Here is a 16,055-nt window from a genome sequence, read left to right on the forward strand (position 1 = left end):
TTCCTTTACACGGATCAGTCGTCCTGGTCCCTTTGCAGAAAAACAGCCCCAAAGCATGATGTTTCCACCCCCGTGCTTCACAGTAGGTATGGTGTTCTTTGGATGCAACTCAGCATTCTTTGTCCTCCAAACACGACGAGTTGAGTTTTTACCGAAAAGTTATATTTTGCTTTCATCTGACCATATGACATTCTCCCAATCTTCTTCTGGATCATCCAAATGCTCTCTAGCAAACTTCAGACGGGCCTGGACATGTACTGGCTTAAGCAGGGGGACACGTCTGGCACTGCAGGATTTGAGTTCCTGGTGGCGTAGTGTGTTACTGATGGTAGGCTTTGTTACTTTGGTCCCAGCTCTCTGCAGGTCATTCACTAGGTCTCCCCGTGTGGTTCTGGGATTTTTGCTCACCGTTCTTGTGATAATTTTGACCCCACGGGGTGAGATCTTGCGTGGAGCCCCAGATCGAGGGAGATTATGCTCTTGTATGTCTTGCATTTCCTAATAATTGCTCCCACAGTTGATTTCTTCAAGCCAAGCTGCTTACCTATTGCAGATTCAGTCTTCCCAGCCTGGTGCAGGTCTACAATTTTGTTTCTGGTGTCCTTTGACAGCTCTTTGGTCTTGGCCATAGTGGAGTTTGGAGTGTGACTGTTTGAGGTTGTGGACAGGTGTCTTTTATACTGATAACAAGTTCAAACAGGTGCCATTAATACAGGTAACGAGTGGAGGACAGAGGAGCCTCTTAAAGAAGAAGTTACAGGTATGTGAGAGACAGAAATCTTGCTTGTTTGTAGGTGACCAAATACTGATCTTCCACCATAATTTGCAAATAAATTCATTAAAAATCCTACAATGTGATTTTCTGCATTTTTTTTCTAATTTTGTCTGTAATGATGAAAATTACAGGCCTCTCATCTTTTTAAGTGGGAGAACTTGCACAATTGGTGGCTGACTAAATACTTTTTGCCCCACTGTATTATGTTAGGTACTAGACCCTCCGTAGTCTTTCTCTCCAGGGTAATCTGTATTGGAATGTTGGTGTCTGTCTCTACAGTAGTATGTAATGTTGGTGTCTGTCTCTACAGTAGTATGTAATGCTGGTGTCTGTCTCTACAGTAGTATGGAATGTTGGTGTCTGTCTCTACAGTAGTATGGAATGTTGGTGTCTGTCTCTACAGTAGTATGGAATTCAGACAGACACCAACAAATTATGTGAATTAGCCCATCAGAAGCTTCAGAAGCATGACATCATTTTCTGGAATTTTCCAAGCTGTTTAAAGGACAGTCAACTTAGTGTATGTAAACTTCTGACCCACTGGAATTGTCAGACAGTGAATTATAAGTGAAATAATCTGTTTGTAAACAATTGCTGGAAAAAGTAGATGTCCTAACCGATTTGCCAAAACTATAGTTTGTTATCAAGAAATTTGTGGAGTGGTTGAAAAACTAGTTTTAATGACTCCAAACTAAGTGTATGTAAACTTCTGACTTCAACTGTATATACTGTATTTTCTCCCATCTATTACATCTTGCCTATGCCGCACGGCCATTGCGCATCCATATCGGTTAGGACATCTATGTACATATTCTTATTCCATCGCCTTACATTGTGTGTGTATAAGGTAGTGAATTTGTTAGATTACTTGTTAGATATTACCAGAAGCATTTCGCTACACTCAGATGAACATCTGCTAACCATGTGACCAATAAAATGTTATTTGATTTGAGTTTTAGAGTTATGCTCAATCTAATCTGTACTTCCATATTTCCAATTCTTGAAGATCAAGGGGTATGACATTTATTGGAATTACTTGAATTCTGGTATTTATTTTAATTTTACCTTTATTTAACTAGGCAGGTCAGTGAAGAACATATTCTTATTTTCAATGACGGCCTAGGAACAGTGGGTTAACTGCCTTGTTCAAGGAGGGAACGACAGATTTGTACCTTGTCAACTTGTGGATTTGAACTTGCAACCTTTCGGTTACTAGTCCAACGCTCTAACCACTAGGGTACACTACCGCCTACTTAAGTTTTTAATGTAAAGTTATAATTTAAATCGTATTATTATATGTAGTAGAAAGCGATGGGTTAGAAGAAGCCTACATAACCAACCCATAAAGTTAAAATGAACATCCATATATGACCAGCTATGTAAACTTTAACATTGATTTATCCTGCAATAGATATAATTCAATTGGACATGTTTGTCTTCTTCTAATGCCTCTTAAGGTGAAAGTAACCTAAAAGTAAATGAATGTAATCAGATTACGTTACTGAGTCTGGAATAATCCAAAGGTTACTTTACTCATTACAATTTTGGACCGGTAACTAGTAACCGATTACATTTAGTAAGTAACCTACCCAACCCAGCGCACCACATAGAATACTCTGCGACGCAACGCTGCAAGGCAAACGCAACGTAAAATGAAAGTACTTCTGGTGTACCTAAATGCAAAAGCACTGTCGGTGTGATCGAGGGGATAAGATGAATGCAATCATTATGAACACAGATGAGCGTTTTGGGGGGGTCTTCGTGATTTCACAGCCGAGGCCGTGCAATAAATAATGTCAAGTGAATGTTCCGCCATCACAGGCCCCTGAGCCTGTGTACAGATGTATTTTGGAGTGGACAGTGATTGAAGCAGTGGGATTGGTTTTGTTAGTTGATGTGTTTAATTTTGAATGATGCCGTTTCCCGCAATGTAATTTTTTAATTCTATACCCTGTCCAACTGGTGGCGATAATGCACCATTAACATTCGATGTCAACCGCTGTTAAACCCCATCGAATAAGTATACATTGTGAATATGTTCCCAATGAAGTGGAACAAATGTAGATTTAGTTGCCGAGTGATTTAGAAATGCAAAAAAAATCTGAGACAGTCATTGATTTTTTTAAAAATTATAAGCTATTCAAACTGTAAATTTCACTTTAATAACCTAGGTATCCTATTTCTTTTGATCGAAGCCCCGTAAAATGAGGTGCAAACTTGTGGTCCCCACACTTTCACTGGACAAAAAGAGGCGATTTTACCTCCCTGTGTTTTTACGCAAACGCACTAACTGTCTACGCAGGACGACGCCAAGTGAAAGGGCCGAGATTCAACGATTACCACACATCAACAAGCGCTTCTTGTGTCGCTGGACACACTGGCTCAACATGCATCGGACTATTCAAGTGGGATTGTTCTGCGTCTGCGAGAATAACCGACGCGTGAAAAATGACGGGTTATAAACTAACAAGAAGTCTCTCATCTTTGGAATTGAATGAAGAGTCTTGTGCCACAACGCAACTCGAAGTGCACCACCAAGGCCATGATAGAGGCAGTTTTTTATTTTTATTTTACATACAGATGTGTTGTCAGTCTCTAGCTACCGTAATAATAGCTATCAAACTTTTAAAAAAAAGTTACAGTCATACTAGCTATACGTTTTAGTCATGACATCTAACTGAAATATGTAGCTAGCTGGCTAGCTATATGTTTATTTTTGGTAGCTAGCTAGCTCAGATAGCATAGAGCTAGCCAGTTAGCGTAGCTAGCTGACGAATCTTGTTTTTTTAAAATAGCGCTCGAGCTAGCTAACGGTAGCTAAGCAGCTAGTTTAGATAGCGCTCGAGCTAGCTAACGGTAGCTAAGCAGCTAGTTTAGATAGCATAGAGTTAGCTAACGGTAGCTAATCAGCTAGCTCAGAGAGCATAGAGCTAGTTAACGGTAGCTAATCAGCTAGTTTAGATAGCATAGAGTTAGCTAACGGTAGCTAATCAGCTAGCTCAGAGAGCATAGAGCTAGCTAACGGTAGCTAATCAGCTAGCTCAGAGAGCATAGAGCTAGCTAACGGTAGCTAATCAGCTAGCTCAGATAGCATCCTGGTCAGTAAATGAGACCATTTAACCGTTGGAGTTGCTAGCCAGTTAGCGAACTACAGTAACACTTTTTTCGTGTCAAATTTGACAACCACTTTCTAGCTAACTAATGTTAAGCCTGTAGGCTTTTCACTTTTTAACTGTGTTAACTTACCAATAACGTTAGCTAACGGTAATATATATATATATACACTTTTTTTGTTTGTTTTTAATTTCTAAATAGTTAACATTACCTTACTCGACTAGGTGTATGGTGTAGCTAGCTAGCTGACTTTTCCACCGTGCCTGGACTGACCGACCCCACCAGGACAAGCCGGGGCCGATGCTGACGGTCCGGATCACGGCAACAGTAAGGAGCCATGCAGCCGCAGCAAATATACGACTTTTCAAGTGACGAGAACAGTCATAAATGGCGAGGCCTCTTCGTGCAAGCGTTGCGAAAGGTAAAACTTTTTTTTTTTTTTAATCAACTTTAACTATGAACACATCTCAAACGTGGTTGTTAATTGGCGAGGTGATGGAGTAGCTACTGACTTATCTTTATTTTGATTTATGTTTCAAAATGCACACTGTGAAATATACTGCAGGCCAACAATATACAACTTGCAACTTGGCTCAGAGTCCGTGTCAACATGTTGCAGGCAGAATCCGGTGTGTGTTCATTACTCCTATTCTATTGTAAAACATTTTGCAACAAACAGTTTACTCCAAACGGAAAAATATTGAACGAAAACGAGAGTTTCTATTGGACAAATTCGGGTAGTTCCTCCCCGTTTCGTTTGCTCTGTTTGCTTCCGTTTGTTTTAAAGGTAAACGTAATAAACCTAGCCCTGATATTGGTACTCCCTTGTTATCAACAAGATCATGTTTTCCTCTCTTGTTTTGGAACACATCGCCCTCAATACAGATGCAGGCCTAAAAGTGAAAACGAGAGAGCGTCATTGATCTATATCCCTAGTTGAGTTCAGAGCCAAACAGAAATGAGTGATGGCTCCTTGACACTCCGTTACAACCACGCATTTGCCTTGTGGAAAATGTTGTCACAAACCATATATCTATCCCTTAGCCCATAACAATATGCATTAGATACAATATGCATTCAAATTTTTTCGTCTGTTCCTGAAGTCAAAGGTTTGTCTCAAATGGATTCTTTCCACTGTCTTGTTTTGAGGTAGTATCTCTCTACGTGACTAGCAGCATAGTACTGTCAACACATTGCTTAGCGATTGACATGACAGTTTAATCACTGATGTGACTAGGCTATTGGTTTGCCAAACCTCCTACAGTAGTAACCAACCAGGTCCACTGTAGAGATCAAGCCAAAGCAGCCGATACCCTTTCAGGTTTAGCCTAGCTCAAATCCCCCCTCTCCCAATTCCAATCCAATAAGACACAGCCAAACTGTCAGTACACTTCATATTTGTGTGGCCATTTTTATTCATGTCTTCATCATATTTTAGTCCATGGCAAACCTACAGGAGGGTATCTCTCCAGGAACAGGGTTGGAGAGCCCTGGTTTAAACCTACAGGAGGGTAGCTCTCCAGGAACTGGGTTGGAGAGCCCTGGTTTAAACCTACAGGAGGGTATCTCTCCAGGAACAGGGTTGGAGAGCCCTGGTTTAAACCTACAGCAGGGTATCTCTCCAGGAACAGGGTTGGAGAACCCTGGTTTAAACCTACAGGAGGGTATCTCTCCAGGAACAGGGTTGGAGAGCCCTGGTTTAAACCTACAGGAGGGTATCTCTCCAGGAACAGGGTTGGAGAGCCCTGGTATAAACCTACAGGAGGGTATCTCTCCAGGAACAGGGTTGGAGAGCCCTGGTATAAACCTACAGGAGGGTATCTCTCCAGGAACAGGGTTGGAGAGTCCTGGTGTAAACCTACAGGAGGTTATCTCTCCAGGAACAGAGTTGGAGAGTCCTGGTATAAACCTACAGGAGGGTATCTCTCCAGGAACAGGGTTGGAGAGCCCTGGTGTAAACCTACAGGAGGGTATCTCTCCAGGAACAGGGTTGGAGAGCCTGGTGTAACCTACAGGAGGGTATCTCTCCAGGAACAGGGTTGGAGAGCCCTGGTGTAAACCTACAGGAGGGTATCTCTCCAGGAACAGGGTTGGAGAGCCCTGGTATAAACCTACAGGAGGGTATCTCTCCAGGAACAGGGTTGGAGAGCCCTGGTGTAAACCTACAGGAGGGTATCTCTCCAGGAACAGGGTTGGAGAGCCCTGGTGTAAACCTACAGGAGGGTATCTCTCCAGGAACAGGGTTGGAGAGCCCTGGTCCAGGGTATTTATCTGGTCCTGACTGAGCTGCAGCTGTCGCGGAGTAGAGTAGTGGGTTTCCCCTTCTCTAAATAGACAACTTGATTTTCACAAACCTAATTGAAGCTTACGAGGCAAACATTTTTAGCCAAGAGGACGTGTGCAGTCTGTATCCCTGTGGCCGATGCATCTCTTTCACGATATCGCTCGCACTTCTTTTCGGTCTCTTCCCAGGTCTCTGTCCGTCACTGGGTTGAGCTGGTTTCTCTCTCGTTTGAACCTGTGACCTATACGGACTTGTATACCGGCTGAGTAAACCACATGCTCTCTGTCGTGTTTTAAATGCACATCTCACTTGACAATTTATTAGGTACACCCTTCTAGTACTTGTCTGTATGTGTGTGCCTGCCTGTGTGCCTGCCTGCCTGTCTGTGTGCCTGTCACAGCTACATATCTGACCATGTATAGAGGCTCATGGCCCTGATGTGACTTTTGTGTTTTGAGTCACTTCTGATTTGAGAGGGACATGAGGGACATGTCTAGACTGAAGTGGTACCGCTTTGTCCTTGTCAGCAGCGCACGTTAGATTCCTGTAACAGTTTTGTAACGGTTGCTGTCGAAGCTAATCATCCGATTGGTTAACCAACTGCTTCTGATTGTAAAGCTGATAAGTTCGACAAGGAAATGAGCCAATACAACTGCACCATCCTTTTTCCACAAAGCTGTGTGTGAATGATCCTGGGGAGGGTGTGAATCTGGCTGGTGTTTGTTAAGACACCAAAACAGAAGAAAAATGAACTCAAAACAGGAAAAGACTACAAAAAAGCTCTTATTGGTTCCAAAATGCTTAAAAGAAGCGATTTCTGTTGCATGCCCTAATGAACAGGACCCTCCGAGGTGAAGAGATGTGGTGGGTGAAGTTTTGGTGTTTGTTTCACTGTCCCGCGTGGAATACGGCCTGTCACACACACACACAGAGGGAGACTGACTGACATAGTCAAAACCATAACAAACCTCTCCTAACTGTGACTCACTCTCTATCTTTAACAGCTGTCCTGAGGGGCTTCGCTGACTGGGCAGGAAGAGGAAATAGTTTTAAGGCACCTGCATGCTTCCTGTTGGAAACAGTTGGTGCATATATTATGACAATGTTTTGGTCTTCGACAAGGGTTTTTTCGGCTGTTCGTGCACACTTTTTTTTTTTTCTTGAGGCAAGCCAATGTTCCTAGCTGAAGTCTACACCCCTTCATCTGTGATTGGTCAACAGTAAGGCATCTGTGATTGGTCAACAGTAAGGCATCTGGGATTGGTCAACAGTAGGGCTTAGTGATGCTTCGATATGACATTTCTGGCTGATACCGATATTCAATATTTTCTTTGCCAAAAAAAACGGTAACCGATATTAAAAATTTTAGTGGCCTTTTTAGTACAGTTGTATAGTTACACACACACACACACACGGACCACACACACGGACCACGCGGACCACACACACACACGGACCACACACACGGACCACGCGGACCACACACACACACACGGACCACACACACGGACCACGCGGACCACACACACACACACACGGACCACGCGGACCACACACACACACGGACCACGCGGACCACACACACACACACGGACCACACACACGGACCACGCGGACCACACACACACACGGACCACACACACGGACCACGCGGACCACACACACACACACGGACCACACACACGGACCACACACACACACACACACCACGGACCACACACACACACACACACACGGACCACACACACGGACCACGCGGACCACACACACACACACGGACCACACACACGGACCACGCGGACCACACACACACACGGACCACACACACGGACCACACACACACACACACGGACCACACACATGGACCACGCGGACCACACACACACACACGGACCACACACACGGACCACGCGGACCACACACACACACACGGACCACGCGGACCACACACGGACCACGCGGACCACACACACACACACACACGGACCACACACACGGACCACGCGGACCACACACACACACACACACACACGGACCACACACACGGACCACGCGGACCACACACACACACACACGGACCACACACACGGACCACACACACACACACACGGACCACACACACACACACGGACCACGCGGACCACACACACACACACCACACCACACACACACACACACACACACACACACACACACACACACACACACCACACACACACCACACACACACACACACACACACACACACACACGGACCACACACACGGACCACGCGGACCACACACACACACACGGACCACACACACGGACCACACACACACACACACGGACCACACACACACACACGGACCACACACACCACACGGACCACACACACACACACGGACCACACACACACACACGGACCACACACACACACACGGACCACACACACACATACACGGACCACATACACACACACGGACCACACACACACACACGGACCACACACACACACACGGACCACACACACACACACGGACCACACGGACCACACGACCCAGGGATGGGCACAGTGGTAAGGTGTTGACGACTCAGGGATGTCTCTTGCTAATAGAAGTAAATAAAGATGGTAGCCTTTTATGGTAGTATGGTACACAGTGGTAAGGTGTTGACGACTCAGGGATGTCTCTTGCTAATAGAAGTAAATAAAGATGGTAGCCTTTTATGGTAGTATGGTACACAGTGGTAAGGTGTTGACGACTCAGGGATGTCTCTTGCTAATAGAAGTAAATAAAGATGGTAGCCTTTTATGGTAGTATGGTACACAGTGGTAAGGTGTTGACGACTCAGGGATGTCTCTTGCTAATAGAAGTAAATAAAGATGGTAGCCTTTTATGGTAGTATGGTACACAGTGCGTTCGGAAAGTATTCAGACCCTTTCTGACTTCTTCCACATTTTATTACACTACATTCTTATTCTAAAATTAATTTAAAAAATAAAATCCTCATCAATCTTCACACAATACTCCATAATGACAAAGTGAAAACATGTTTTTTTATGTTTGCAAATGTGTAAAAACATTTTTTTTTTTAACTTACAGAAGTATCAGACCTGAAATTTTGATATTGAGCTCAGGTGCATCCTGTTTCCATTGATCATCCTTAATGTTTCTACAACTTGATTGGAGTCCACCTGTGGTACATTAAATTAGTTGGACATGATTTGGATAGGAACACATCTGTCAGTAAAAAGGCACATGACAACCCGCTTGGTTTGCCAAAAGGCATCTAAAGACTCTCAGACCATGAGAAACAAGACTCTCTGGTCTGATGACACCGATATTGAATTCTGGCTTGAATGCCAAGCGTCACGTCTTGAGGAAACCTGGCACCATCCCTACGGTGAAGCATGGTGGTGGCAGCATCATGTCTGGAGGAAACCTGGCACCTTCCCTACGGTGAAGCATGATGGTGGCAGTATCATGTCTGGAGGAAACCTGGCACCATCCCTACGGTGAAGCATGGTGGTGGCAGCATCATGTCTGGAGGAAACATGGCACCATCCCTACGGTGAAGCATGGTGGTGGCAGTATCATGTCTGGAGGAAACCTGGCACCATCCCTACGGTGAAGCATGGTGGTGGCAGCATCATGTCTGGAGGAAACATGGCACCATCCCTACGGTGAAGCATGGTGGTGGCAGTATCATGTCTGGAGGAAACCTGGCACCATCCCTACGGTGAAGCATGGTGGTGGCAGCATCATGTCTGGAGGAAACATGGCACCATCCCTACGGTGAAGCATGGTGGTGGCAGTATCATGCTGTGGGGATGTTTTTCAGGGACTGGGAGACTAGTCAGGATCGAGAGAAAGATGAACGGAGAAAACTCAGAGATCCTTGATGAAAACCTGCTCCAGAGCACTCAGGACCTCAGACTGGGACGGAGGTTCACCTTCCAACAGGGCAATGACCTTAAGCACACAGCCAAGACAAAGCAAGAGTGGCTTCGGGACAAGTCTCTGAATGTCCTTGAGTGGCCCAGCAAGAGCCCGGACTTGAACCTGATCCAACATCTCTGGAGAGGCCTGAAAATAGCTGTGCAGCGACGCTCCCCATCCAACCAGACAGAGCTTGAGAGGATCTGCAGAGAAACTCCCCAAATACAGGTGTGCCAAGCCTGTATCGTCATACCCAAGAAGACTCAAGGTTGTAATCTCTGCCAAAGGTGCTTCAACAAAGTACTGAGTAGAAGGTCTGAATACTTATGTAAATGTGATATTTCAGTTTTATTTTTAATAAATTTGCAAACATTTCTAAACCTCCTTTTGCTTGGTGATTATGGGGTACTCTGTGTGTAGGCTGAGGGGAAAAATAACAATTTAATCATATTTTAGAACAGGGCTGTAACGTAATAATGAGGAAAAAGTGAAGGGGTTTGAATCGTTTCCGAATGCACCGTAGATTCAAATGTGTCTCCTCCCTCTACCGCCTCTTCCTGTCTGTGGGACAGCGAGCACTTGTTGACTGATGAAACTAACAAGCGGACCAGTAGGGTTTTGTGAATGGAGCCAGGCTTAGGAAAGGAAACCCCCGTACTTCCTGTCTCTCTGTGTGGTGACTCAGAATCCTAACAATGCATGGTGTCGTGTGGAATCTGAGGCGAAGATGATTTTTTATTTTTGTCTTCTGCTGTTTTTCCAGTTTCATGTTCCATTTGAGGTTTGGCTTTAGTTTCCATTTAGTCTCTCTGGACTTTGGTTAAACAGATGAGCACATTGTGACCGTAAGCAAAGAGGATTGTGTGTATTCCAAGTAGAAACGGTACTATAGTAGTGTATGGAGCAATGAAACATTTCTGGTAACTTAAATTAGATTAAGTCATTCAATTGTCTGTAAAGATCTATGGGTTAATTCATGTTTTTTTTATCACCCAGACCGGCAGAATCTAATAGAACCCTGTCTGTCACTATCACCCAGACCGGCAGAATCTAATAGAACCCTGTCTGTCACTATCACCCAGACCGGCAGAATCTAATAGAGCCCTGTCTGTCACTATCACCCAGACCGGCAGAATCTAATAGAACCCTGTCTGTCACTATCACCCAGACCGGCAGAATCTAATAGAGCCCTGTCTGTCACTATCACCCAGACCGGCAGAATCTAATAGAACCCTGTCTGTCACTATCACCCAGACCGGCAGAGTCTAATAGAGCCCTGTCTGTCACTATCACCCATGCTGGGCCCGGGGCAGTTTTGTCATCAGAGCCCTGTCTGTCACTATTTACCAGCCAGGGTAATTCCATCAGTACCATGTCTGTCACTATCACCACAGACCTTGTGCAGTTTTTCTCTCTCCCCCTGTCTGTCACTAGTTTACCAGACCGCCAGTCCCATAATAGAACCCTGTCTGTCACTATCACCCAGACCGGCAGAATCCAATAGAGCCCACTGTCACTATCACCCAGACCGGCAGAATCTGAGATGGAGCCCTGTCTGTCATTATCACCCAGACCACTTGGCAGACCTAATAGAGCCCTGTCTGTCACTATCACCCAGACCGGCAGAATCTAATAGAGCCCTGTCTGTCACTATCACCCAGACCGGCAGAATCTAATAGAGACCCGTCTGTCACTATCACCCAGACAGGCAGAATCTAATAGAGACCCGTCTGTCACTATCACCCAGACAGGCAGAGTCTATGGTGCAGTGTTGGTCAGTCAGCCACACATTCCTCATGCTGGGCCCGGGGGCCATGTTTTGTCATCAGAGCTGGATTTCTTATTTACCAGCCAGGGTAATTCCATCAGTACCATGTGAACACCACAGCCTTGTGCTTGTTTTTCTCTCTCCCTCTCTCTCGTCACAGCAGTTTAGCAGACTGCCAGTCCCATAATAGTATCTGTACAGAGTAGACCGCATTCCAGTGATAGGCCACACCACCTCCTGACGACCAGACTGAGATGGAGTCTGTTTCCACCCACAGATCCACTTGGCAGACCACACCCCTCTTCTAGGCCCCTTTCTACCAACACGCCCCTCTTCTAGGCCCCTTTCTACCAACACACCCCTCTTCTAGGCCCCTTTCTACCAACACACCCCTCTTCTAGGCCCCTTTCTACCAACACACTCCTCTTCTAGGCCCCTTTCTACCAACACGCTCCTCTTCTAGGCATCTCTTGAAGTTTGAAGTTTTATTCACTGATATGTTATGGAACAGGAACTGATGGGGGGGGGCTACGCCATTACAATCCTCACATCACAAGGATGTATTTCTTTATGACGTAACTCAAATCAAATTAATTTATAAAGCCCTTCTTACATCAGCTGATGTATCAAAGTGCTGTACAGAAACCCAGCCTAAAACCCCTAACAGCAAGCAATGCAGGTGTAGAAGCACAGTGGCTAGGAAAAACTCCCTAAAAAGGCCAGAACCTAGGAAGAAACCTAGAGAGGAACCAGGCTATGTGGGGTGGCCAGTCCTCTTCTGGCTGTGCCGGGTGGAGATTATAACAGAACATGGCCAAGATGTTCAAATGTTCATAAATGACCAGCAGGGTCAAATAATAATAATCACAGTAGTTGTGGAGGGTGGAACAAGTCAGCACCTCAGGAGTAAATGTCAGTTGGCTTTTCATAGCCGATCATTAAGAGTATCTCTACAGCTCCTGCAGGTCCGGTGAACAGGTCAGGGTTCCATAGCCGCAGGCAGAACAGTTGAAACTGGAGCAGCAGCACGGCCAGGTGGACTGGGGACAGCAAGGAGTCATCATGTCAGGTAGTCCTGGGGCACGGTCCTAGGGCTCTGGTCCTCCTCCTCCGAGAGAATTAGATCCCGTTGTCCCTCTGTATCTGATGTTTGTCCCTCTGCGTCTCTGTGCCTCTTCCAGGTGCAGCTGCAGGTGCATCCCACCCTGTCAGCCAAGGAGGGAGCTCTGGAGCACATCGAAGAGCTGATCCTGCAGCTGCTCAACATGCTGTGTGTGGCCCAGCCGCGCTCTGTACAGGACGTGGAGGAGCGTGTCCAGAAGACCTTCCCCCACCCCATAGATAAATGGGCCATAGCTGATGCCCAGTCGGCCATCGAGAAGAGGAAGAGGAGGAACCCCCTACTGCTCCCTGTGGATAAGATACACCCTCTACTCAAGGTACATATCCCCCTTACCAGGGTTCAAATGATAAATAAGTCATTGGTAGCACTGGCATCACATGACATTTAGGAGCTCCAGAAAATCTCCCCCTACCTCTAAACCCCCTCTCTCCTCTCCCCCTACCTCTAAACCCCCGTCTCTCCTCTCCCCTACCTCTAAACCCCGTCTCTCCTCTCCCCTACCTCTAAACCCCTCTCTCTCCCCCTACCTCTAAACCCCTCTCTCTCCCCCCTACCTCTAAACCCCGTCTCTCCTCTCCCCCTACCTCTAAACCCCTCTCTCATCTCCCCCCTACCTCTAAACCCCCATCTCTCCTCTCCCCCTACCTCTAAACCCCCATCTCTCATCTCCCCCTACCTCTAAACCTCCATCTCTCCTCTCCCCCCCACCTCTAAACCCTCTCTCCCCCCCTACCCCTAACCCCTCTCTCTCTCTCTCCCCCACTCTCTCCCTCTCTCCCCCCTACCCCTAACCCTCTCTCTCTCTCTCCCCCTACCTCTAAACCCTCTCCCTCTCTCTCCCTACCCCTAGACCCTCTCCCTCTCTCTCCCCCTAAACCCCTCCCTCTCTCTCCCCCCTACCCCTAAACCCTCTCTCTCTCTCTCCCCCTACCCCTAAACCCTCTCTCTACCTCTAACCCCCCCCTCTCCCCCCCTACCTCTAACCCCCTCTCTCCCCCTACCTCTAAACCCTCTACCCCTAAAACCCCTCTCTCTCTCCCCTACCTCCCCCCCCTCCCCCTACCTCTAAACCCCCTCTCCCCCTACCTCTAAACCCCTCTAAACCCCCTCTCCCCCTACCTCTAAACCCCCTCTCCCTCCCCTACCTCCTTTCCTCACTACCTCTAAACCCCCCCCTCTCCCCCCTACATCTAAACCCCTCCTCTCCCCCTACCCCTAAACCCCTCTCTCTCACCCCTACCCCTAAACCCTCTCTCTCTCACCTCTACCCCTAAACCCTCTCTCCCCTACCTCTAAACCCCTCCTCTCCCCCTACCTCCTCTCCTCCCCTACCTCTAAACCCCTCCTCCCCCTACCTCCTCTCCTCACTACCTCTAAGCCCTCTCTCTCCCCTACCTCTAAACCCCTCCTCTCCCCCTACCTCTAAACCCCTCTCTCCCCCCCCTCTCCTCCTCTCCCCTACCTCTAAACCCCCTCTCTCCTCCCCCTACCTCCTCTCCTTCACTACCTCTAACCCCCTCTCTGTTTGTCCCGTCAACAGGAGGTGCTGGGTTATAAGATAGACTACCACGTCTGCCTCTACATTGTGGCGGTTCTAGAGTACATATCAGCTGACATCCTGAAGCTAGCAGGAAACTACGTTGGTAACATCAGACACTATGAGATCAGCCAGCAAGACATCAAGGTGTCCATGTGTGCAGACAAGGTAGGAAACATACCATCTGTCTGTCTGCGTCTAGCTGTCTCTGCATCTAGCTGTCTCTGTCTCTGCGTCTAGCTGTCTCTGTCTCTGCGTCTAGCTGTCTCTGTCTCTGCGTCTAGCTGTCTCTGTCTCTGTGTCGAGCTGGCTCTGCGTGGAGCTGGCTCTGCGTCGAGCTGGCTCTGGCTCTGCGTCGAGCTGGCTCTGGCTCTGCGTCGAGCTGGCTCTGGCTCTGCGTCGAGCTGGCTCTGTCTCTTCTGCGTCTGGCTGGCTCTGCATCTAGCTGTCTCTGCATCTAGCTGGCTCTGTCTCTGCATCTAGCTGGCTCTGTCTCTGCATCTAGCTGGCTCTGTCTCTGCATCTAGCTGGCTCTGTCTCTGCATCTAGCTGGCTCTGTCTCTGCATCTAGCTAGCTCTGTCTCTGTCTGCGTTTGGCTGGCTCTGCGTCGAGCTGGCTCTGGCTCTGCGTCGAGCTGGCTCTGTCTCTTCTGCGTCTGGCTGGCTCTGCATCTAGCTGTCTCTGCATCTAGCTGGCTCTGTCTCTGTCTCCGTTTGGCTGGCTCTGCGTCTAGCTGGCTCTGTCTCTGCGTCTAGCTGGCTCTGTCTCTGCGTCTAGCTGGCTCTGTCTCTGCGTCTAGCTGGCTCTGTCTGCGTCTAGCTGGCTCTGTCTGCGTCTAGCTGGCTCTGTCTGTGTGTGTTTTTGCATCTCTCGCTCACCTTCAATGCCAATCCACTCCAAAGTCTGGCTATATCTGGTCCTGGCTCTGTCTGTGTGTGTTTTTGTCTCCGTCCCAGGTGTTGGACATGTCTGACCTGATGTCTCTGGTCCGTCCCAGGTGTTGGACATGTCTGACCTGATGTCTCTGTGTCCGTCCCAGGTGTTGGACATGTCTGACCTGATGTCTCTGTGTCTGTCCCAGGTGTTGGACATGTCTGACCTGATGTCTCTGTGTCCGTCCCAGGTGTTGGACATGTCTGACCTGATGTCTCTGTGTCCGTCCCAGGTGTTGGACATGTCTGACCTGATGTCTCTGTTGCAGGTCCTAATGGACATGTCTGACCTGATGTCTCTGTTGCAGGTCCTAATGGACATGTTTGACCAGGACGAGGACATCGGTCTGGTGTCTCAGTGTACGGAGGAGCCGTCGTCGTCGGGAGAGCTGACCTACGATGACCTAGTGCGCCTGGAGATTGCAGAGGAGCGCCAGTATCTGCGGGAGCTCGACCTCATCATCAAGGTGTTCCGACATCACTTCCTGTTCAACAACAAGATCTTCACGCCTCAGGTGAAAACAGTGTAACAGCTTATACACCTCGGGTGGAAACAGAGTGACAGATAATAGACACCTCGGGTGGAAACAGTGCATAGACA

The 16,055-nt window shown here is 47.5% G+C and overlaps 1 protein-coding gene across 1 annotated transcript in view; it reads left to right on the top strand.

The window, feature by feature from the left end:
• The first annotated feature begins 2,854 nt into the window (after window positions 1–2,854).
• LOC124046769 (son of sevenless homolog 2-like) overlaps window positions 2,855–16,055 on the top strand; it is a 59,122-nt gene continuing 45,921 nt past the window's right edge. The window contains 4 exon segments of the mRNA XM_046367515.1: window positions 2,855–4,310; window positions 13,043–13,300; window positions 14,525–14,689; window positions 15,763–15,969. Coding sequence (XP_046223471.1) covers window positions 4,227–4,310; window positions 13,043–13,300; window positions 14,525–14,689; window positions 15,763–15,969 — 714 coding nt within the window. The 5' untranslated portion in view covers window positions 2,855–4,226.

Source organism: Oncorhynchus gorbuscha, linkage group LG10, assembly GCF_021184085.1.
Source record: "Oncorhynchus gorbuscha isolate QuinsamMale2020 ecotype Even-year linkage group LG10, OgorEven_v1.0, whole genome shotgun sequence".
Lineage (NCBI taxonomy): Eukaryota > Metazoa > Chordata > Actinopteri > Salmoniformes > Salmonidae > Oncorhynchus > Oncorhynchus gorbuscha.